The sequence below is a fragment of the Grammomys surdaster genome, unplaced genomic scaffold (genome assembly GCF_004785775.1).
Source record: "Grammomys surdaster isolate TR1022 unplaced genomic scaffold, NIH_TR_1.0 124160, whole genome shotgun sequence".
Taxonomy (NCBI): domain Eukaryota; kingdom Metazoa; phylum Chordata; class Mammalia; order Rodentia; family Muridae; genus Grammomys; species Grammomys surdaster.
In genome coordinates this window covers 1-24789 of record NW_021619243.1, presented here as the reverse complement: position 1 = coordinate 24789, position 24789 = coordinate 1, and the positions used below count along the sequence as shown (strand labels likewise).

The 24789-nt window shown below is 37.4% G+C and overlaps 1 protein-coding gene and 1 pseudogene across 1 annotated transcript; both read left to right on the top strand.

Moving 5' to 3' along the window:
* The first annotated feature begins 1397 nt into the window (after positions 1–1397).
* LOC114636468 lies at positions 1398–2221 on the top strand (annotated as a pseudogene).
* Positions 2222–4860: 2639 nt separating this feature from the next.
* LOC114636467 (vomeronasal type-2 receptor 116-like) lies at positions 4861–21396 on the top strand (the record flags this gene model as incomplete). The annotated part of the gene is made up of 3 exons (XM_028784546.1): positions 4861–5069; positions 19965–20256; positions 20590–21396. Coding segments are annotated over exons 1-3 (1308 nt in total), but the record flags the coding sequence as incomplete, so codon positions are not given.
* Between the last annotated feature and the right edge of the window lie 3393 nt (positions 21397–24789).

The following is a 24789-nucleotide window of genomic DNA, read 5'->3' as shown; positions in this document are numbered from 1 at the left end:
TTTCATGCATTTAAAAATTGTTGTTTTTAGTTAAAACAATGATATCATTTTACATTGGAATTTACATATGTTGAATTAGTAGTTTTGTTGGGGTAGGTGGTGATTTTTTCACAAATCACCTTTCTTCTTTCATTAGAAGTGTTTATGTTGCTCAGAAGGGGAAGTTCAAAGCAGTCTTGTGAAGATTAAAACAATTTGCTATTTTTATCTTATGTACATTGGCTGTATTCCCACATGAGAGCTTGTGCAAATCATGCATGCTTGTGCTTGTGAAGACCAGAAATAGGCTTTGGTTCCCTAAACCTGGAGATACCAGTCATTCTGAGTTACAATTTTAGTGCTGGAAATAGATCCCAAGTGTTCTGAAAGTGCAGCAAGTAACTTTATATGCTGAGCCACATCTTCATCTATAAAACTGGGGCCTTGATTTACTATGTCTACTAGTGTTTTAGGATACAGACTGAATTCAGGTCTTCTTTCTCATGGCTTAATCCTCTCTCTTTCAATAATTAGAAAAAAGAAGAATCTTCATAAAGTTTCCTCTGACAGTGGGAAGTGATCGTGGGTCTCAAATATGGATAGGGAAATTAAAGAATGCTAGCAAGGCATTGTATATCTATCTTTAACTAGTTAAAATATGGTGACTACAGACTTTCTATGTGTGCCAGTTGGAATATCTACAAAGTGTGTCTTTATAAAAGATTTTAAATAAACCAAGAAGAATACAGGTTTAGAGGAATTATAAATTCATATTACTCTTATATCTCAGATAGATAGATAGATAGATAGATAGATAGATAGATAGATAGATAGATAGATGATAGATAGAGATAGACAGATAGATAAATAGTTAAATATAGATATGTGTAAGCATAGTGTTAACATTCTTTTTTCTTGCCATAAACGAATACAGGAGAATCAGGGTTGCACACTTGCACCTTAACAGTCAGGACATCAACACATACATCACAGGCAATCTCATCTATTGACTAACTAATTCATTTTCTTTTAATGTTTGTCCTTAAAACTCTAAGACAAGCTAGATTTTTATTCTTCTTAGATTATGATGTTAATGTCAGTTTTAATTAGATTATATTTTCTTAATCACTCTTGCCAAGAAAAAAAAATAATTTTATAGATACCCAGTCATTTTTCCGGGAAAATTCTCCAATCCCATGTGATTAAGTTTTATGGTTAAACTTCATCAAAAAAAAATCTTGTTGAAAATTTTGTCGGATTCCTGGCTCCAGCTGTCGCAGCCGCCTGCCTGTGTCTGCCCGAGTCACGCCAGGGGCCCCACCGAAGAGCCCTTGGCAGGTTCGGGGCCAGATACCCACTCGTGGGAAGCAGTGTCTGCTGTTGTCCGAGCCTGTCCCCGCTCGCTGCCGGCTGCTGCCATGCTGGCGCTCATCTACCGCCTGCTGGACTGGTTCTGCTCGCTCTTCTGGAAGGAGGAGATGGAACTGATGCTCGTGGGGCTGCAGTACTCAGGCAAGATCATCTTCGTCAATGTCATCGCGTCTGGTCAATTCAGTGAAGATACGATACCCACAGTGGGCTTCAACATGAGGAAAGTAACTAAAGGCAACGTCACAATAAAGATCTGGGACATAGGAGGACAACCCCGGTTCCGGAGCATGTGGGAGCGGTATTGCAGAGGAGTCAATGCAATTGTTTACATGATAGATGCTGCAGATCGACAAAAGATAGAGGCCTCTCGAAATGAACTGCATAATCTTCTAGGTAAACCACAGTTACAAGGAATTCCAGTACTAGTACTTGGAAACAAGAGAGATCTTCCAAATGCCTTGGATGAGAAACAGCTAATTGAAAAAATGAACCTGTCTGTTATTCAGGATAGAGAAATTTGCTGCTATTTAATTTCTTGCAAAGAAAAGGATAATATAGATGTCACACTTCAGTGGCTTATTCAACACTCAAAATCCCGGAGAAGCTGAGACATCTTCTGAGTCTTCTAGTCCTTCTTGGCTATAATCCTAGAACTACTGTCGTTCCTCTGAAGTACTTCTCAGAACACGGTCCTTCCTAAATCCAAGAAATTGCCTTTTTCACAGTTTATTTCTCATGTGCACTGCTGTAGATGTGTATTCCTATCCTTCGTAACAAATCAGCTGGAGTTGTCATGATAAAGTCGGCACACACTCAAAGGCTTCACACACATTTGTCTAATGTATTGAGGCCTCTTTCCTTTCTATCTTAACAACACCCACATTTTTGACCATCTTAATTAAGAAAATTGCACATTACCATTCTGGACTTTCGGGGCCAGATTTTTGTATTGGTTTTCAGTAAATGTCTACCTGTTTCATTATGGAGTCCAATAGCTTCTACTGGTACTGACTTGATGCAGCATGGAATTCCTAGTGCCACACAGTATTTAGAAAAAACTTTTAAGCTTGACTTATGTGGGATACGGACATATTGTTTATCCCATTTCACACATGCGTGTGAAATGTAGAGTTACACTGTAGGAATAATTGGTCTGTCAAGAGTTAACAGAGGCACCAGGTCAGAACAGTGGGTTCCTCACACTGGAGATTCCCTACCTGGTGAATTTTAAAACATTCTGCTTTCTGAAACTCCTTTGTCACCAGATAGCTTTTGGGGAGATGGGAGGAGTTACAGCATGCTTTTTGTATCTGTCCATATCATTAGGGTTTTTTCCCCCTTTTAACACACTGTTTTAAAGGGATGGGAATTGAAGAATTTTTTTTCAAAAGCTTTCATGAATTTAGAGCATTCCAGCTAATGTAATAAAACCCTCTAAGAATGTCTGACTTCATATGAATACACGTCTGTTCTTTGTCTCCAGTCACACACCCTGTGCTGCTGCATGACACCCTTATCTCCTGACTTTTTATATCTAGTCATGAAGTTGATACTTCATAGTCACAAAGGATACTTATAAACAAATTCCTATTTTTTTTCTTACCAATGTAAAGTTTGGCACTCTTTTCACTGGTGCCACTAGACTTATTGATTGTGACAACTCTAGACCTGCCTGCTTTATCTAATGTAATCATGCACAACGTCTACAGGTTGTTTAATGATCGGCCACATGGAGAACGGAGGAACCAGTGCTGTTTATTGTTTGCTTCTATGATACAGAGCTGTACAAAACCTGACAATGAACATATTTTATAGCTTAGTGATCTCCTGGTACATAAAGGGACATATTAATTCTGGTTGACTTGTAAATTGTTACTCATGCCGATGTAGTAGATAAACCCCATGGTCCTACCTGCTTATGTGTTGCTCACAAAAGAAAAAAAATTGTCAATGTACTTCCTGTTCTTCAAATTTAGTACTCAGATACAAAGGAAGGAACATATTCGCACTGAGTGACTCATAAGCTTACTCATTTACCCATGATTGCCCTGAACTCTGACTTACTGAGCAGTAGGTTTCCCTGTGCCTGTTCATTGCCTTCAGTCTTATAATAGACAGGATCTCTCTTCTATGTACTCATTGCATATTGTTAACCTAAAGCAAAAAGACAATCCCAACAAGCTACTGTGTGACCAGTTAACATTTCTTATGATAGCACTTTTATTTTTGTTTCATTTGGGATTTTGTTCACCCTCTTCTCCCATTCTTGTGTAGGAAAGTCAACATTTTTGGAGGCCCTAGTTTCATTACAATATCATAACACATAATACATTCACTGTCCAAAATTGCAGGTGGCTAGAAATAGAACCCTGCTGAAGATTGCTTCCCTCAGCACCTGAAGTGAAAGGATACACTGTAGTGACATTAAGTTATCATAATTTTACATAAATAAGAAACACCCTCAAAAAAAATCTGCTGGGTGGTGGTGGTGGTGCATGCCTTTAATCCCAGCACTTTGGAGGCAGAGGCAGTAGGATTTCTGAGTTCGAGGCCAGCCTGGTCTACAGAATGAGTTCCAGGACAGCCAGTGCTAAACAGAGAAATCCTGTCTCGAAAAACAAAACACAAAAAGAAAAAGAAAAAAAGAAAAAACACCCTACTCTTTTTAAGGCATGGAAGCAGGGTGTGAACATACTGCTCTAGATGCAGGAATGGATCACCATGACACCTCTACTCAAAGATTAACCTTGCATTAAAGAAGACTAGGAGTAGAGAAGTTCAAATTTCAGAATATAAGCAGGAGACTTGATTTTTCTCATTGATATCAGGTAGATATTTGGAAGTGAGAAATGCAGCAGGACTATTAAATTTTACATGTGAGAAATAAACTGCTGGTGTTGTTGGAGGCAGACATCATATTTTTCTACAGATAAAAGTATATCACAGACAAAAATTCTGGGACAGGAGTCACTAAGCAGGAAGAGTAAACTCCAAAAGTTGTCTTTTGTTTGTAATTGCATGGCCCACTGCTTTGTCCTGTGCATGACTAGAGTGGACATTTTTACACCTTCCTCCAATTCATCTAACATTGCAACCTCTGATGTAGCATGATATCCTCAGCCAAAATTACTGTATTAAAAGTTTTGAACTTTTAAAAAACGTTGGCCAAAACAGCCCAGTAGGAAGTTGATCCTTTAGCTCCTGCTGTCTTCTTGGCTGAAATCATGCTGCCTCTGGCTAGAGTAGAAGATCCAAAACATATTTTCTGACTTGTTTTTAAGGAGAACACAGGGCCTCAGATGCAGAGCCTAAGGGAAGAAAGAGTTCCACAACTCTCATTGGCAGTGGGGGAAGTGTCCTGAAGTGTGGGTGATTGACAACACAGAGGCACTCATTAACAGTCAGAAGCACAAAATGTTCACAAACACATGAAACATATATATACCTACTAGGCATCATTGGATATGTTTCTATCTGTCTTATGGCTGGGCAGATTTATATGTTAATAGGATGGTCTGGATTTTTACCTTTGGCCTCCTGTATATTCCCAATTTTGTGTGTGCCCTTACTGACAATGAATGCTATGTAACAAGCAAGGAAAATTTTTACCACCAAGGAGATGTGACAATTGGTGCGTTTTTCCCTCTTCATATTTTGTACACAGGTAGTAAAGTTCCTGATAAATATATTCCTTACCATTACCAAGATTATCGTATACAGTAAGTCGAATTACTTTTTTTAAGAGTTCAGAATTTTTGATTTAGTGGATGTAGGGATTAAAACTTCCTTTAGTTTCTCACAGTCCTTCTTTTCCTTTCTCAGATCTCTTCAAGTGTATTTTCTTGTGTACTGCTTTTCTTCCTTATGTGGAAAAGTGTAAATTTGATGTTATTCAGTTTACTTTCCTTGTTGTTATTTAATATCCATGATTTTGGATTGTCATTCATGTAACACTAGATAGTTTGAATATTATCAGAGTTATGATTTCAGACTATGGATACATTAATCTAAGAATGAATTTGGATTTCTGGGTTTTCTTGAAGTCCAAAAGAAGAGATGATGTAGCTGAGTGAAGAGACTCCTGAGTGCATAGAATGTTGCTTGAGTGACAAGTACTGACTAGGTTACAGCCAGCTGATTTCAGAAGAGGACTGTCACTACTAAAATTGGCAAGCAGTTTCTGCTTCTAGATATGTCTTTGTCCATTTTTTCTTTTCTTTTTATTTCTTTGTTTTGTTTTTTATTTTGTTATTTTGTCCTAAACTTTTTTATTCTTAGACAGATTTTAAATGCTTATCTGCTTGCCATATATGTTTCTAGTGCTTTTCCTTCTTTTTGTTTGTGTGTTCCCAGAACACTCTATCTGGGACGATGGCCACTTAAGGGTAATTTTAAACTTTTCTGAAACTTGCAATATTGAGAAATAACATCAGAAAAGTATGTTCTCTTAGGAAAGTAATGAAAATTAAACTTTTCTCTTTATAGAAGGGGTAAAGTCTGCTTATCCCAACTATATATCCAGAATCTCTATATATCAGTGAAAAAGACAATGCGGTAGAAAAATAAAGCTTATAAATGTCTGTAAACATATGAGAAAATCAGTAGAAAAAAAAACAGATAAAAAGAAAGAAAGAAAACATACTGAGGAATGTGAATTCTGCTCAGTGTGACATTTCTGTGTGTTAAGTCATTGATGAGGTGTTAAGTACAAATATCAAAGACAGTAGAAGAAGAAATGTGTTCAGAAGTAAAAAATCATGAGATATTTTGGGTCTTGATGTATTTATTTTGAGACTAACACAGCAAAGATGGCCACAGATCCAAATTTTATGTCTATATGCCACAGTTCATATCTTAGCAAGGTAACTCATAGTAGACTCAATTGCTTAAAAACCACATCTTAAATAACATCACAAATATGTGTCATATGCCTAGTATCCTAGGGACACTGTATGCTGGGTGAAGCTCTGTCTATTTCATTGTAGTTAAGGCCACTTCTTCCTCCCCTTTTCTTCTCTTCTCTACCTTCAGCACCCCAGGTACCAATGTACACGTGTGTATCAACCAGCAACAGGCCCTTTTCTTCAAAGAGAGTAGTTTCAGGTACATGAGCCATAAGGAGTTGCCTTTTCCATGAAGAATGAAAGGATTTTTATCCTACAAAAATTATCCATTTTTTATAGTCAAATTTTACACAGTCAGAAATAAGATCAAAATAGTTCATTACTGGAAAAGAGTGTTTTCACTATAAAATATTAACAATCTTGTCTTATACACTTACCAGGCATATTTTCCTGTGTATACTTATATTTGTATTATGTTTACCCAAGTAACAGGATAGAAAAATGGAGTTCCTACAACTTTTCTAGGACATTTCTCTGGTGTCTAATAGTGATGTTATATTGATCTGTCCATTTTATCCTTCTGTGTCTCAGCAGTGGAAAGAGTTTTATCCCTAAATATATCTTTATCCTGAGCACATTTCTCCACTCTTGTCTGTGACCTTATAATTGTGGTCTCTACTTCTATGCATTGCAGCCCTGTAATGTTTTCTTCATACACAGTCAGAATGACCACTGACTATTCTCTAAATCGTTTCTTGAAGGTCTATCATGTATTGGGGCTGTATTAATCTATTTCAAAAGTACAACTGTGGTGTCTGCTGTATTGTATTCACTGATATTTTGTCATCAACACTTTATTCTTTAACTGGCACTCGGGTTGTGTTTGCTAGCTCCCTATCCACTGGACAATTTATAAAGAAAGTGTGATAAATAAAGATACTTTCCAGCACATCTGGAAACAAAAAAACCAAGCAGCCCTTCAAGTGTGTAAAACCCTCTCTGATGTAAGAGACTTTGTCATGGTTTGCACAGGTGAGTGCTGATAGCAGTCATTATTAGCACTGTGGAGAGTTTTCTACCATTTACCTCAAACTATCACTTGGAGAAATAAATATAGAATGTAGATACAAATGTCGAAAATATCTAGACCTTTGTAGGTTAATTTTCTTTTAAATTAACTGATTAAAAATCATTTAATTGTATGATGTTTCAACTTAATCTACTCCAATTGAATGAGTAAATAATTCATAAAGTATTCTCTAATTTGCAATGTAAGTTATTTGATGTGGTAAACATTTAGAAATAATATAAGAAATTTCTCAGAACTTTACCCTTTTCTGCAGGTTTTTCTTCATGTTCTGTTACTATCATTAGTATCATAAGAATCTTGTAAATTACCACTTAGTAAAATTATATTTGAGTATTCATTAGCTTATACTTTTATTAAACTGTTATTACCAATTTCTTAACAGTTTGCCATCTTGTCTAAAACATTCATAAAATTTTTTATTTCATATTTCTTGGTGTGGTGATTAGTTTTATTTCAATTTGCCACAAACTAGATTCACTGGAGAGGAGGAAGACTCAATTCAGTAATTGTCTCAATAAGATTAGGCTATAGACATGCCTATAGGGTATTTTCTTTATCATTTCTTGATGTGGGAAGGCCCAGTCCATTGTGGGTGCGGTGCTATCTCGGTAAATGTGGTCCTAGGTTCCATTAGAAAGCAAACTGAGCAAGTCATAGTGAGCAAATAAAAAAACAGCATTGCTCCATGGCCAGTGATCACTTCCTGTGTGCAGCCCTCCTCTACTTGAGAACCTGTCCTGACTTCCACCAATAATGAACAGCAATGAAGCATGAGCTAAAAATGCTGCAAAATTTTGAATCAATTTGCAACATGCAAAAATCATCTGAAAGTGTGAAGCATCAGTTAAGAATATGTCCCCATAAGAAAAAAAAAAGAGTGAGTTTTAGGAAAACCTATAGTGGTATTGCATAGCCTTTTGTGGGTGAAGCCATTTTGGGGCTGGTAATAATGAAGTCTATAAGGAAGCAGGCCAAGAATTACATTATGAGAAAGCCAGTAAGTAGAACCCTTCTGTGGCCTCTGTATCATCTCCTGCCTCCACATTTTGGCCCTGTTTGATATTCTATCCTGATATCCTTCAGTGATGGACGATGATGTGGAGGTAATAATTTATTAAAAACTTTTCTACCCATCTTGCTTTTGGTCATGGTGTTTCATCACACCAACTGTTTAATCTTTAAAAAATATTGGTGTGTGTGAGGTTGTGTGAGGTCAGGGGATGCTTTATATGTTATTTCACTGCTTTTTTTAAAATTTTGAAACAGAGTTTCTATAACTCATATAGCCCTGGCAGTCCTAAAACTTATTATGTAGACCAGACTTGCAGTGACTTGTGTGCCTCTGCCTCCAGAGAGCTTGGACTCAAAGCATGCACCCCTATTTCCAATAAAATAATTTTGCTTCTCTAATTCTTTATTTGTTTGTTTGTTCATTTTTCCCTTGACACATGAATACCTGTGTAACCCTGGCTGTCTTAAAACTCTATGTACAGCAGGGTAACCTTGAAAACAGAGATCTACCTCCTTTTGCTTCTTGGGCAGTGGTATTAACGGTGTGTACCATCAAACCCAGGTTCCCTGTTTTTTGAAGTAACTGTTTATATTCCTTATCAATTTTCCTATTTGTTTTCTAAATACACAAACACACACAGAAGAAAAAGAGAAAGACAGAGACAGAAAGACACAGAACATGGATCTCAATAGGTAGTAATATTGAGCAAATAAAGAAAAATGTGAGAAAAAATAAAAGTAAATCTGATCATTATAAATAAATAAAGATATTGCACATGTTAAAATATATTAAAATGAATGTTTAAAGATCTACATGATGCAGATTTTAAACTCACTAAATGAATAAAATGATAAAATATCAAGTAAAATGTGTTGAATTTAAACATTTTAAATTATCATATATGAATTGTACATATTTATGAAATGCAATGTTTTCTCAAAATATGAATCTCTAATAAATCTTGGAAATAAGGACCCTATTTCCCTATCACTGCTTTATTTTGGGTAGTTTGGATCCCCTATGATGCTTCATCATGAAATACGTAGTGGTGATTGCACTGGATAATGTGTTTGTAAGACTTTGTTTACACATATGAAATTATTCAAATGTTACATACCTCATTTATATAGTTTTGCATTTAAATCTATACTGTATACTGACTAAAAACTATATTAACATATCTTTTTTAGTTTTTTTTATTGGATGTTATATTTACATTTCATATGTTATCCCCTTACCCCATTCTCCCTTCAGGAAACTTCTATCCCTTCACCCCTCCTTCTGCTTCTCTGCAGAAGTACCCCTACCTAACCCCCCACTCCCACCGCCCCACTCTCAAATTCCCACCCAGTGGGACATCCAACCTTCATGGGATCAAGGATCTCTTCTCCCATCTATGCCTGACAGGGTCCTCCCCCCTAACCTATACAGCTGAAGCAACGGATCCCTCCCTAAGTGCTCCCAGGCTGGTGGTTTGGACCCTGGGACCTCTGGTTTGTTGGTATTGTTGCTCTCCTCATGGAGCTGTAAACCCCCTCAGCTCCAACAGTCTTCACTCTAACTCCTCCATTGGGAACCCCATGATCAGTTCAATGGCTAGCTGTGAGCATCTGCCTCTGAATATGTCAGACTCTTGCAAACCTCTAAGGAGACATCTATATCAGGCACTTATCAGCATGCACTTCGTGACTTCCATGTCTGCATGTACCTTTGGTGACTGCTCATGGGATGGATACCCAGGTGGAATGGTCTCCAGAGGGCCCCTCCTTCAGATTCTGTCCCTCACTTTGTCTCCATATTTGCTCCCTTGAGTATTTTGTTGCTCCTTCTAAGAAGGACCAAAGCATCTGCACTTGGTCTTCCTTCTTCATGAGCTTCATGTAGCCTGTGAGTTGAATCTTGGGTATTTCAAGATTCTGGGCTAATATCGAATAATCAGTGAATGAATACCATCTGTGATCTTTTGTGATTGGCTTACCTGACTCAGGATGATATTTTCTAGTTCCATCTATTTACCTAGGAATTTTTCAAATTCATTGCTTGTAATAGCTGAGTACCACATTTTTTGTAACCATCCCTCAGTTGAAGGACATCTGGGTTCTTTCCAGCTTCTGGCTAGTATAAATAAGGCTGCTATGAACATAGTGGAGCATGTGTCCCTGTTGTATGTTGAAAACTCTTTTGGGTATATGCCCAGGAGTGGTATAGCTGGGTCCTCAGGTAATGCTATGTCCAATTTTCTGAGGAACCGCCAGACTGATTTCCAAAGTGGTTGTACCATCTTGCAATCCCACCAACAATGGAGGAGTGTTCCTCTTTCTCACATCCTCACCAGCATCTATTATCACCTGAGTTTTTGATCTTAGCCATTCTGACTGGTGTGAGATGGAATCTCAGGGTTGTTTTGATTTGCATTTCCCTAACGATTAAGGATACTGAACATTTCTTTAGGTGCTTCTCGGCCATTCAAGTTTCTTCAGTTGAAAATTCTCTGTTAAGCTCTATATCCCATTTTTTAATAGGGTTATTTAGTTGTCTGGAGTCTAATTTCTTGAGTTCTTTGTATATATTGGATATTAGCCCTCTATCAGATGTAGGATTGGTAAAGATCTTTTCCCAACTTGTCAGTTTTCCTTTTGTCCTCTTGACAGTGTCCTTTGCCTTACAGAAACTTTGCAATTTTATGAAGTCCCATTTGTCAGTTCTTGATCTTAGAGCATATGCCATTGGTGTTGTGTTCAGGAACTTTTCCCCTGTGCCCAAGTATTCGAGATTCTTCCCCACTTTCTCTTCTATTAGTTTTAGTGTATCTGGTTTTATGTGGAGGTCCTTGACCCACTTAGACTTGAGCTTTGTACAAGGAGATAAGAATGGATCAATTTTCATTCTTCTACATGTTGTCTTCCAGTTGAACCAGCACCATTTGTTGAAAATGCTGTCCATTTTACACTGGACAGTTTTAGCTCCTTTCACAAAGATCAAGTGACCATAGGTGTGAAGGTTCATTTCTGAGTCTTCAATTCTATTCCATTGATCTTCCTGCTGTCTCTGTACCAATACCGTGCAGTTTTTATCACTATTGCTCTGTAATACAGCTTGAGGTCAGGGATGGTGATTCCTCCAAAGTTCTTTTATTGTTGAGAATAGTTTTTGCTCTCCTGGGTTTTTTTTTTTTTTTTTGTTATTCCAAATGAATTTGAGAATTTTCTTTTCCAATTCTGTCAAGAATTGAGTTGGGATTATAATGGGAATTTCACTGAATATTCCATCTTCTGAGGTCTTCTGCTTCGATTTCTTTATTCAGAGACTTGAAGTTCTTGTCATACAGGTCTTTCACTTGCTTGGTTAGATTCACATCAAGGTATCTTATATTATTTGTGACTATTGTGAAGGGTATCATTTCCCTAATTTCTTTTTCAGTCTGTTTATCTGTCATGTAGAGGAAGACTACTGATTTGTTTGAGTTGATTTTACAACCAGCCACTTTGCTGAAGTTGTTTATCAGGTCTAGGAGTTCTCTTGTGGAAGTTTTGGGGTCACTTAAGTATACTATCATATCATCTGCAAATAGTGATATTTTGACTTCTTCTTTCCTATTTGTATCCCTTTGACTTCTTTTTGTTGTCTAATTGCTCTGGCTAGGACTTCCAGTAGTATATTGAATAGGTAGGGGGATAGTGAGCAGCCTTGTCTAGTCCCTGATCTTAGTGGGATTGCTTCAAAGTTTCTCTCCATTTAGTTTGATGTTGGCTACTGGTTTGCTGTATATTGCTTTTACTATATTGAGGTATGGGCCTTGAATTCCTGGTCTTTCCAAGACTTTTATCATGAAGGGATGTTGAATTTTGTCAAATGTTTTCTCAGCATCTAGTGTTTTTTTTTTCTTTGAGTTTGTTTATATAGTGGATTACATTGATGGATTTCTGAATATTGAACCATCCCTGCATTCCTGGGATAAAACGTACATAATCATGATGGATGATTGTTTTGATGTGTTCTTGGATTCGGTTTGCTAGATTTTTATTGAGTATTTTTCCATCGATGTTTTTAAGGCAGATTCGTCTGAAGTTCTCTTCCTTTATTGCGTCTTTGTGAGGTTTGGGTATGAGTGTAATTGTAGCTTCATAGAACAAATTGAGTAGTGTTCCTTCTGTTTATATTTTGTGGAATAGTTTGAAGAGAATTGGTATTAGGTCTTCCTTGAAGGTTTGATAGAATTCTGCACTAAAACCATCTGGTCCTGGGTGTTTTTTGGTAGGGAGATTTCTAATGACTGCTGCTATTTCCTTAGGGGTAATGGGACTGTTTAGATGGTTTATCTGCTCCTGATTTAACCTTGTTACCTGACATCTGTCTAGAAAATTGTCCATTTAATCCAAGTTTTCCAGTTTTGTTGAGGATAGGCCTTTGTAGTAGGATCTGATTATTTTTTGAATTTCTTCAGTTTCTGTTGTTATGTCTCCCTTTTAAGTTCTGATTTTATTAATTTGGATACTGTCTCTGTGCTCTCTGGTTAATCTGGCTAAGGCTTTATCTATCTTGTTGATTTTCTCAAAGAACCAGTTCCTGGTTTTTTCTTTCTGTTTCTATTTGGTTGATTTCAGCCTTGACTTTGATTATTTCCTGCCTTCTACTCCTCTTGGGTGTATTTTCTTCTTTTTGTTGTACTGCTTTCAGATTCATTGTCAAGCTGCTAGTGTTTGCTCTCTCCAGTTTCATTTTGAACGCGCTTAGGGCTATGAGTTTTCATCTTAGCACTGCCGTCATGGTGTCGACAAGTTTTGATATGGTGTGTCCTCATTTTCATTAAATTCTAAAAAGTTTTTAATTTCTTTCTTTATTCCTTACTTGACCAAGTCATCATTGGGTAGCGAGTTGTTCAGTTTCCATGTGCACGTGGGTTTTCCATTGGTTTTGTCATCATTAAAGACCAGCCTTAGTCCGTGGTGATCTGATAAGATGCAAGGGATTATTTAGAGCTTTTTGTATTTGTAGAGGTCTGTTTTGTGACCAATTAAATGGTCTATTTTGGAGAAGGTACCATGAGGTGCTGAGAAAAAGTTGTATTCTTTTGTTTTAGGATGAAATGTTCTATAGATATCTGTAAAATCCATTTGGTTCATAACTTCTGTTAATTTCTCCATGTCTCTGTTTAGTTTCTGTTTCCATGATCTGTCGATTGCTGAGAGTGGGGTGTTGAAATCCCCCACTAATATTGTGTGAGGTGCAATGTGTGTTTTGAGCTTTAGTAAAGTTTTTTATTTTTTATATATGTAGGTGCTCTTGCATTTGGAGCATACATGTTCAGAACTGAGAGTTCACCTTGGTAGATTTTTCCTTTGATGAGTATGAAGTGCCTTCCTTATCTTTTTTGATTACTTTTGGTTGAAAGTCGATTTTATTTGATATTAGAATGGTTACTCCAGCTTGTTTCTTAGGACTATTTGCTTGAAAAATTGTTTTCCATCCTTTTATTCTGAGGTAGTGTCTGTCTTTGTCACTGAGGTGCGTTTCCTGTATGAAGCAAATTTCTGGGTCCTGTTTGTGTATCCAGTCTGATAGTCTGCATCTTTTTATTGGAGAATTGAGTCCATTGATGTTAAGAGATATTAAGGAAAAATCATTTTAGCTTCCTGTTATTTCTGTTATAAGAGGTAGACTTATGTTTGTATAGTTATCTTCTTTTGGGGTTGTTGGAAGATTACTTTCTTGCTTTTTCTAGGTTGTAGCTTCCTACCTTGTGTTGGCATATTCAATCAATTATCCTTTGAAGTGCTGGATTTGTGGGAAGATATTGTGCAAATATGGTTTTGTCACGGAATATTTGGTTTCTCCATCTATCGTGATTGAGAGTTTTGCTGGTTATAGTAGTCTGGGCTGGCATTTGTGTTCTGTATGTTAGGATCTGTATGATGTCAGTCCAGGCTCTTCTGGCTTTTATAGTCTCTGGTGAGAAGTCTGGTGTAATTCTTAAAGGTCTGCCTTTATATTTTACTTGGTCTTTTTCCCTTACTGCTATTAGTATTCTTTCTTTGTTTTGTGCATTTGATGTTTTGATTATTATGTGATGGGAGGTATTTCTTTTCTGGTCTAGTCTGTTTGGCATCCTTTAGGCTTCTTTTATGTTTATGAGCATCTCATTCTTTAGGTTAGGGAAGTTTTCTTCTATAATTCTGTTGAAGATATTTATTGGCCCGTTAAGTAGGAAATCTTCACTCTCATCTATACCTATTATCCTTAGGTTTGTCCTTCTCATTGTGTCCTGGATCTCCTGGATGTTTTGGGTTAGGAGTTTTTTGCATTTTGCATTTTCTTTGACAGTTGTGTCAATGTTTTCCATAGTATCTTCTTCACCTGAGATTCTCTCTTCTATTTCTTATATTCTGTTGGTGATGCTTGCATCTATGACTCCTGATCTCTTTCTTAGGTTTTCTATTTCCATGGTTTTCTCCCTTTTAGCTTTATTGTTTCTATTTCCATTTTTAGATCCAGGGTGGTTTCGTTAAATTCCTTCATAGTGTTTTCTTGCAGTTCTTTAAGGGCTTTTTCTATTTCCTCTTTAATAGCTTCTACAAGTTTACCTATGTTCTCCTATACTTCTTTAAGGGAGTTACTTATGTTCTTAAAATCCTCTATCATCATCATAAGAAGTGATTTTAAATCTGAATCCTGCTTTTCTGGTGTGACGGGGTGTTCAGGGCTTTCTGTGGTGGGAGAATTGGGTTCTGATGATGCCAAGTAAGTTTGGTTTCTGTTTCTTATGTTCTTGTGCTTGCCTTTTGCCATCTGATTAACTCTAGTGTTACCTGAACTCACTGTGTCTCACTGGAGTCTGTAGTCCAATTATCTTGCTTGTGTCAGAGCTCCTCAGAGTCCAAATGTCTCTGTGGTTTTATCATCCTAATCTCCTGGGTGGAAGAACTCCTGGGATTCAGGCCAACTCTGGGATATGGAAAGCCTTCTGCTCTGGGTGCAGTGGTTCCTCTCGGATGGCTCAGGATATGATGTCTCCACAAGTGCAAACCAGCTAGGTGTCTGCTGCTCTGAATGCAGAGGCTCCTCTGCTGCTCTGAGTGCAGTGGCTCCTCTAGGATAGCTCAGGATTTAGTATCTCCACAGGGGCAGGCCAGTTATGTGTCTGCCCCAACCTAAAGGACCAGGCAGGGACCAAAGGGAAGTGGAATTCCGGAGGGGTGGGGGTGGGGGTTGGGTGGCTGGTGGGTGCTGAGTGTCCCTGTTATGACTCTGGGGTGTAGGGAATGAGACAGGGTTCTTACCTGCTCCTCTGAGTGCAGTCACTCCTCTTGGATGGTTCACGATTCAGTATCTCCACAGGGGCAGAGCAGCTATATCTATATTAACTTTTCTTGTTTCTCACAATTCTGACAAAATGCTCCTCCACTAGACATACTTTTTCAATTTTTATTTTTGCCTTGAAAAGCATTTAATTCCTTACTAGTTTCACAGAAAACATTTTGACCATATTCACCCAAACCACTCCATCCTCTTATATCCTCTTACCAAAGAAACTTGTTTCGTTTATTTTTTCCAGTCAAGTACACTTTGTGTTCTATAAGTTCTATTGTCACTGGAATCTTGTTTTGAGTATGATTGACCTATGGGTCACAGCAGTGAAGAAATTGACTATCTCTCACTTTGTAACTATCAAATCTCAATAATGTCTTGGCTCAGGATGACATTTCATGCCTATATGCTCCATTTTGGTATTTTGTCTTGTTTGAGCACACATGGTCTTGTACATGCTTTCATAATCATGCAGGGTCCAAATGTATAACTCTTGTGGACTGATAATATTATTTCCTTGAGATTATCCACAGCCTCTGGTCTTTACAATCTTCCCACTTCTTTCCTGCCATGATCTCTCAGGCTTGTTGGTTGGGGTATGATGTCTAACCCACATTTATGGATTAGCAACATATTGTCTATTCTTATCTATACCAAGATCTATACCATGTAGTATTTGTCATTTACTCTAAAAAGAATCTATGTGGAAGACTGATGGATGCACTAATCAATGGTAGGTCCATCAATAAAGCATTTGTGGTTGATTTTGTATGATAGCATAGTAAGATTATTAAACTATCCCTGTGGGTCTATGAATTAGCTTATCACAGAGTCTTGCCATCTTCGTAGTGTAATACATGTTTTCTATTTTATAAAATGTATCTTATATTAAATCAGACAAAAGGTAGCTCCACATGTAACATGTGTACCATTTTATTACCAGATGGCATATCAGATAAACCTAGTTATTACTGTATCCCTCATGGTTCACAGCTGAGTGAGAATTATGATTATTTTTTTTCCTTGGTAGCAAGCATAGCATCTTACAGTACTATGAATTCTAGCCAGAATAAACAAAGTAAGTGATTAACTGCATGATTTCTCCAAATTTGTGGTGTAAGTTTGTAGGGCCCTCAGCAATGGAGTCTTTCCATCAAGTTCTACTGGATCCAATCTTGGGGCTTCCTGGTATATATTCTAAAGTGTAAGAAAGATGTATGATGTTCAATTTTCTTAATGTGACTCAAAATGGCTATTCTAATTGTATAGATGTTCATTGAGAAGAACAGATTTAAGTTTGGTTCATTTTGGTTTCTATTGTTTTTGATTTGAGAATTCTTTTTTTTAGTATTCTTTAATCCTTTTTTACAGTCCAGTCCTCATCCCCACGCAGTCTGCCACCTGACCACTTCCTATCCTATACCTCCCCCTCCAATTGTCTTCAAGAGAATGTCTCCACAAACACACCACCCCACCAGACCTCCCCAATCAATCCCTGGGTCCTCAAGTCTTTCAAGGGTTAGTGCATCTTCTCTCACTGAATCAAGACCAGCCATTCTTCTGCTCTATATGTGTTGGGAGACTTATATCAGCAGTGTATGCTGCCTGTTTGGTGGATCTGTTTCTGAGACATCTTAGGGATCCAGGTTTGTTGAGACAGCTGGTCCTCCCATGGTTCCACTCTTCTCCTCTGCTTCCTTCATATTTTTTTTACTTCCTCCAAATTTTTTTACTTAAATTATTTTCATAGACACTCTTTGCATTCTTATTTTTGTCACTCTAGTCTCTCCTGCTCTTTATGAGTTCTGTGATTGCCATGATTTCATCCAAATAAATACAAGTGCATCTAAACATATTTGTTTTAAGTTATGATATACATGAAATCTTTTGTTTTATTTTGTTTGATGTTACTAGAAAAATCCACTTGTATTAAAAGAAATTCACCTCAGGGAATGGAATTTATAAATTTCATCAGCTTCTAAGAAAAGGAGTATAGAGGAGGAAGGAACAAAGACAATATTCTTTGTGCTATCATGCATCATGCATATCAGATATGTGGCATATCAGAAGCAACATAAATGTAAAAAAAAAACAAGTTTTAGAAAAGGAGTGGAGAAGAACAAATTATCAGAGATACAAACATTCATTGAAACAGAAAAGGAAAAGGACAAAAACAAAAATTAAATAAAAAGTGACTAAAATGCCAGAATTCTGCAGAAAACCTCTACATCTAAGATGCCCCATTCATTTTCATTTAAGTACATTAGGTGGTGAAAATATACTCATGGCTGGGGCATTCACCTAGCTGATCTGCTCCTGTGGAGACAGCCATCCTAGAGGAGCCTCTGCTCTCAGAGCAGTGGGTAAGAACCCCCTCCCACTCCCTACACCCTGGAGTTACAACTGGGATCCAGGGGCACTCAGGACCATCTGCCACCCAAAACCCACCCCTCTGGAATACCACTTCCTTACTGCCCCTCACCTGGTCCTTTTGGCTGGGGTAGACACCTAGCTGGTCTGCTCCTGTGGAGACACTGTATCCTGAGCCATCCAAAAGGAGTCACTGCACTCAGAGCAGCAGGATTTCAGGATCCCAGAGATTAAACCAGAAAAGAAATACCTCCCGTCACATAATAATCAAAACAACAAATGCACAAAACAAAGAAAGAATACTAAGAGCAGTAAGGGAAAAAGACCAAGTAACATATAAAGGCAGACCTATAAGAATTACACGAGACTTCTCACCAGAGACTATGCAAGCCTGAAGAGCCTGGACTGACATCATACAGACCCTAAGAGAACACAAATGCCAGTCCAGACTACTATACCTAGCAAAACTCTCAATCACTATAGATGGAGAAACCAAGATATTCCATGTCAAAACCAAATTTGCACAATATCTTCCCACAAATCCAGCTCTTCAAAGGATAGTTGATGGAAAAATGCCAACACAAAGAAGGAAACTACAACCTAGAAAATTCGAGGAAGTAACCTTTCAAAAACCCCAAAAGAAGATAACTACACAAACATACTTCTACCTCTAGTAATAAAAATAACAGGAAGCCACAATCATTTTTCCTTAATATCTCTTAACATCAATGGACTCAATTCTCCAATAAAAAGACGCAGACTGGATACACAAACAGGATCCAGAATTTTGCTGCATACAGGAAACATAGTTCAGTGACAAAGACAGACACTACCTCAGAGTAAAAGTATGGAAAACAATTTTCCAATCAAATAGTCCCAGGAAACAAGCATGAGTAGCCATTCTAATATCAAATAAAATCAACTTTCAACCAAAAGTAATCAAAAAAGATAACAAATGTACTCTTATATTCTGATGATCATATGGAAGATACAATAGGAAGAGGTGAATCCCTGCAAGCTTGCTGGTTAGAGCGCCAGGCTTATGTGCTGAAAACAATAAAGGAACTGTGAAGTCAATTGGAATAATACTCTCCCTTTTCCGCAGCACTGGGGAAGGAGAGGTAGAATGTCTTCACGATTTTGAGGTCAAATTTGTTTACAGAGTGTGTTCCAGGACAGCCAAGTCTACATGGTCAGACTCTGTCTCAATCAATCACATAAGTGAGTCAGTGAGTCAATAATTAAACAAATGATTTTAAAAAACCCGGATGAAATCTTGTGGACAGCTGGGACTGACCCTGGATGTCCTTCTCTGCCTTGCACTCATAGATCATGAAAATGTACCTGCACAAAATCTCACATCTACAGAAAGGATACACATACTCATATATACTCACAAAGGTGAAATAAACTTGTGAATGTTTTCACATAAACTACGCTAATCAATTGAGAGGCAGAGCCAGGGAGATTGTCAATACTTCCACATCAGTCAGTTGTTCATGGTGTATTCCACACTGTCCTATTGAAAAGTCATAGAAATGACAACTGTGGGTAATATAATATAATATAATATAATATATGAATTAATTTTGTACTAATTTTAAGGTGGATATTGTCACAGGAAAGTGGGTGATTGGATCAGGATATATTGTCTTTTCATAATTGTAGAAATCAAAAGGCTAATATCCAAACAACAAGAATTGTGATCTTTTTCAAAACTCAATTTATGGACAGTTTTTTATTTTTTATACACATGAAAGATAAATAAAGCAATAAAATGATGAATTAGAGTCAAAGAAACCATAACTAATGAGTGTAGGAGATAACTGATCTCATGTGCTTAAAAAGCCCATTTTAATTCCAGTCATTCATGAGAAGATATAATAATGATTTCGCAGAAACCTTGGCATTTACCCTATAAAACCACGGCAATAAATAGAAAAGTTGTATGGTCTATGGCTTCCTCCTGTGTAATTTTGTGAAATCTGTGCAGGTATAAGTTTAAGAACTACCAGTTTGTTCTGGCTCTTATGTTTGCAATTGAGGAGATCAACAGCAACCACCATCTTCTACCCAATACAACTATTGGATATGATATATATAATACCCCATATACTGAGAAGAATATTCTTTATAGTGCCTTTCTTTGGCGCACAGGGATAATCAATCCACTTCCTAATTTTGACTGTGGACACAAGAGAAAGTCACCTGCTGTAATCACAGGCCCATCATGGTCAGCATCTGCCCACATTGGAACACTACTACAACTCTACAAAATACCTCAGGTGAGGAATGGGATGTGGGAACTAGGAGACATGTATTATTTATTGATAATATATGTGTCTATAAATGTAAAATAGGGCACTGGAGTTAATCACCTATCAAAGAGAAGTAACAAGATATTGTATATTAGATCCATATTTCACTTGCTTAAAATAGAATGAAATGAGAGGTGAGTAAGACCAGCTATGTTATTGGAACTGAAGATCTATCAGCAATTTTTGTATAAAAAATGTACTGGGTTTACAGGACAAGACCATCTTCATCTTGACTGTTTCCATATGTTGATTTCAATCTGGGATTGTGTCTGATACCAATGTATTTTCTTATCTCTTCAGGTCACTTTTGGACCTTTTGACTCTCTCTTGAATGACCGAGGTCAGTTTAATTCTCTCTACCAGATTGCTCCCAAGGAAACTTCATTGTCACATGCCATAGTCTTTTTGTTGCTGCATTTCAGTTGGTCCTGGGTTGGTTTGATCATCCCAGATGACCACAGAGGGACTCAGATACTGTCAGACTTGAGAGAAAATATGGAGAGCCATGGCATCTGCATAGCCTTTTTGAAAATGATCTCTGGCACATGGAATTCATATTCTAATGCATTATGGAAAAATATGGAGAAGATTGAGGAATCATCAGCAAATGTTATTGTTATTTATGGAGACATCATTTCTGTACAAGGTTTGATGCGACATATTGCACAAGTATTAGTGACATGGAAAGTCTGGGTCTTGAACTCTTCATGGGATGTTGATAGCCACTCTGATTATTTTATGGTTGAGTCATTTCATGGGAGTCTTGTTTTTTCACACCACCATGAAGAGGTGATTGAGTTTATGAATTTTGTTCAAACAGTTAACCCCTACAAATACCCAGAGGACAATTATCTTCCTAAGTTTTGGTTTTTGTTTTTCAAGTGCTCATTTTCAAAGTTTGATTGTCAACTTTTGGAGAACTGCCAACCTAATGCTTCTTTAGATTTACTTCCCAGACACCTTTTTGACCCAGCCATGAGTGAAGAAGGCTACAATATATACAATGCTGTGTATGCTGTGGTCTATAGTCTCCATGAAATGCAACTGCAACAAATACAGACACAACCATATCCCAATGGAGAAGAAATGGTATTATCCCCCTGGCAGGTAATATCCCTTGCTGTGTTTTATTATGTCAGCAATATGGCATTTTTATTATTACTTAAGGGATTCAAATTGAGCATCATATGTTTTAGACTATGCTGTTAATAAGCAAAGGAGTGAATATTGTTTCTCTGTATGGAGGTCAATACTAAATCCTGAGTAAATGTTCTTTATAAAATGGAGTGCCAGGAACAAGAAAAACAGCTGAAGTTAAAATTGAATTCATGTAACTTTCGCCTCACAGTTTTTTTCATAATATCTTGAATGTGAAAAGTTGAGATTTCCTGTATGTATTTCTCAGAGCAGAGGATGGAACTGTACATCTATCGGAGACAAAATGCTCCTGAGAACTTCCACTAGGTTATAAAGTGGAGGACCACTATAAAGTGTACTTTTAGACTTTCAGGCCATCTTTTTAAGGACAGAGCTCTAAATATATTCCAAAAGTGAATAGGCAGGTTTAGCTTATTGAAGGAATATGAATTAGCCCAGTTCCTGTAAATTGGTGTCTTGGTGACTTAACTGTGTTTAGTTCAAAAATGTATCTTATACAGAATGAGACTTTTGAAATTTAAAGCACTTTAATCCAAGTGTATATCATTTACTCAGTATCTTTCATGGCTCCTTTATAGATGCTTTGTATAACATGGGCTTAAAAGAATTGAGGGTCAGGGACAAACAGTGAGGGTTGTTAGTGTTCCTCAGGAGGGGAAAATATTTCAGTGAGAAAGGAGACTCTTACATGGTTGTCAGGGGAATTACAAAGCTCTGTCTAACTAGCAGTCAGGTTGGTGCTTCACTTATACAGGTCCCACAGAAGAAAGGCAGCCTAATGATTGTCCAAGAAACACAGATAATATCACTTTGTCTCCAGACATTTTTGATTTTTCATTACATCTCTTGAGTTAGAAGTTCCATTAATTGTGTAAATGTACCACATTTTCTGTATCCCTTCCACTGTTCAAGGACATCTGGGTTCTTTCCAGCTTTTGTCTATTATAAATAAAAATGCTATGAACATAGTGGAGCATATGTCCTTTTTATATGTTGGAGCATCTTCTGGGTACATGCCCAGGAGTGGTATAGCTGGGAACTCAGGTAATGCTATGTCAAATTTTCTGAGGAACCGCCAGACTGATTTCCAGAGTGGTTGTACCATCTTGCAATCCCACCAACAATGGAGAAGTGTTCATCTTTCTCCACATCCTCACCAGCATGTGCTGCCACCTGAGCTTTTGATCTTGTCCATTCTGACTGGTGTGAAGTGGAATCTCAGGGTTGTTTTCATTTGCATTTCCCTGATGACTAGGGATGCTGAACATTTCTTTAGGTGCTTCTCTGCCATTCGAGTTTCCTGAGTTGAGAAATCTTTGTTTATCTATGCTGCCCATTTTTAATAGGGTTATTTTGTTGTCTAGAGTCTAATTTTTTGAGTTCGTTGTATATATTGGATATTACCAATCTATCGGATGTAGGATTGGTAAAGATCTTTTCCCAATCTGTTGGTTGCTGTTTTGTCTTATTGACAGTGCCCCTTGCCTTATAAAAGTTTTATAATTTTATGAGGTCCAACTTGTCAATTCTTGATCTTAGAGCATAAGCCATTGGTGTTCTTTTCAGGAACTTTCCCCCTGTGCATAGGTATTAGAGGGTCTTCCACAACTTCTCTTCTATTAGTTTCTGTGCATCTGGTTTTATGTGAAGGACATTTATCCACCTGGAGTTGAGATTTGTACAAGGAGATAAGAATGGACTGATTTGTCTTCTTCTACATGCTGACCTCCAGTTGAACCAGCACCATTTGTTGAAAATGCTGCCCTTTTTCTACACAATGAAAAATTATTCAGCTCTTAAAACCAATCAATTCAAGAAATTCTTAGGCAAATGGATGGAACTAGAAAGTATCATCCTGAGTGAGGCATCCCAATCACAAAAGAACAACATGGTATTTACTCACTGATAATTGGATATTATCCCAAAAGCTTGCAATATCCAAGACACAACTCACAGACCACATGAAGCTCATGAACAAGGAAGACCAAAGTGTGGGTGCTTTGGTCCTTCTTAGATGGGGTAACAAAATACACATGGGAGCTAATATGGAGACAAAGCATGGTACAAAAACTGAAGGAGGGTCCATCCAGGACTGCTCCACTTGGGTATCCATCCCTTGTGCTGTCACCAAAGGTAGGCACTGATGTGAATACCAGGAAGTGCATGGTGACAAGAGCCTGATATAGCTGTCTCCTTAGAGGTCTTCCAGAGCCTGAAATACACAGAGGCAGATAACCATTGAGCTGATCATGTGGTTCTCAATGGAGGAGTGACAGAGAAGACTGAAGGAGCTAAAAGAGTATGTGGCCCCATGAGGAAAGCCAACCAACAAGAAATCCCAGGGTCTAAACCACCAGCCTGGGAGCACATAGGGAGAAACAAATGGCCCCAGCTGTATGCATAGAATAGGATCACATTTTCAGGCATAGGTGGGTGTGGAAGTCCTTGGTAAAGGGAAGGCTGGACGCCCCTGTTTGGAGGAAATCATGGGTTGGGAGGTGGGAGTGGTATGTTTGGTGGGGGCATATCTTCATAGAAGCAGGAGGAGGGAGGGTGGGAAAAGGGGTTCCTGAGTGGGAGGGATATGAGGAAAGTGGATTACATCTGAAATGTAAATAAAATATCCAATAAATTTTTTAAAAAACATTCAATCAAAATTAAAAAGAACTAATAGAACTGACTTTATTATCTACCCTAAAATTCCAATTCAAAAATTTAAAATATCTCTCCACCAAAGCAAACATATTTATTATATGACAGCCTGCTTTCAAGCTGGCAGTATTTCCAGTTTTAAAGCACTCCAGACAAATAGAATATGTGTTAAGTGGTTGTTTCATAAATTGCAAATATTAATACATAATGTTTTTATTTATATGACTTATCATGTGTCCTATTAAACAGTAAAATTTTATTTTAGTTATTCTATCTTACTGGAGAAGTTCTCTTCTCCAATAGCCATTCATGTATGATGCTCTACACTTATATGACATTTTCAGAGAGTTCTAAGTTTATTGTAAAATATAATCTAGAGTCAGTTAACTGTTCTCCTAGCCATTTGGAGTTTGTGAAATATTTGTAAGTTTAACCTCTTCAACGTATATTGTTTGAGTTTACTTATGGGAAGATACCCAAGAAGATCTCTGGAGTCATGGCCTCACTTGGAAATTTCTAGCTTTGTGCTTATCTGTGCTTATTATGATCATATTGGACATAAAGAATATTTCCAAATAGGGCCCAAAAAAGATATTTCCTTAAAAAGCAGAAAGAACAGTGGCTTTCCTAAAGACTTAAGCAGCATTTTCTCAGGAAAAGACATAAAATGAATCATAATGCAGAAAGTTT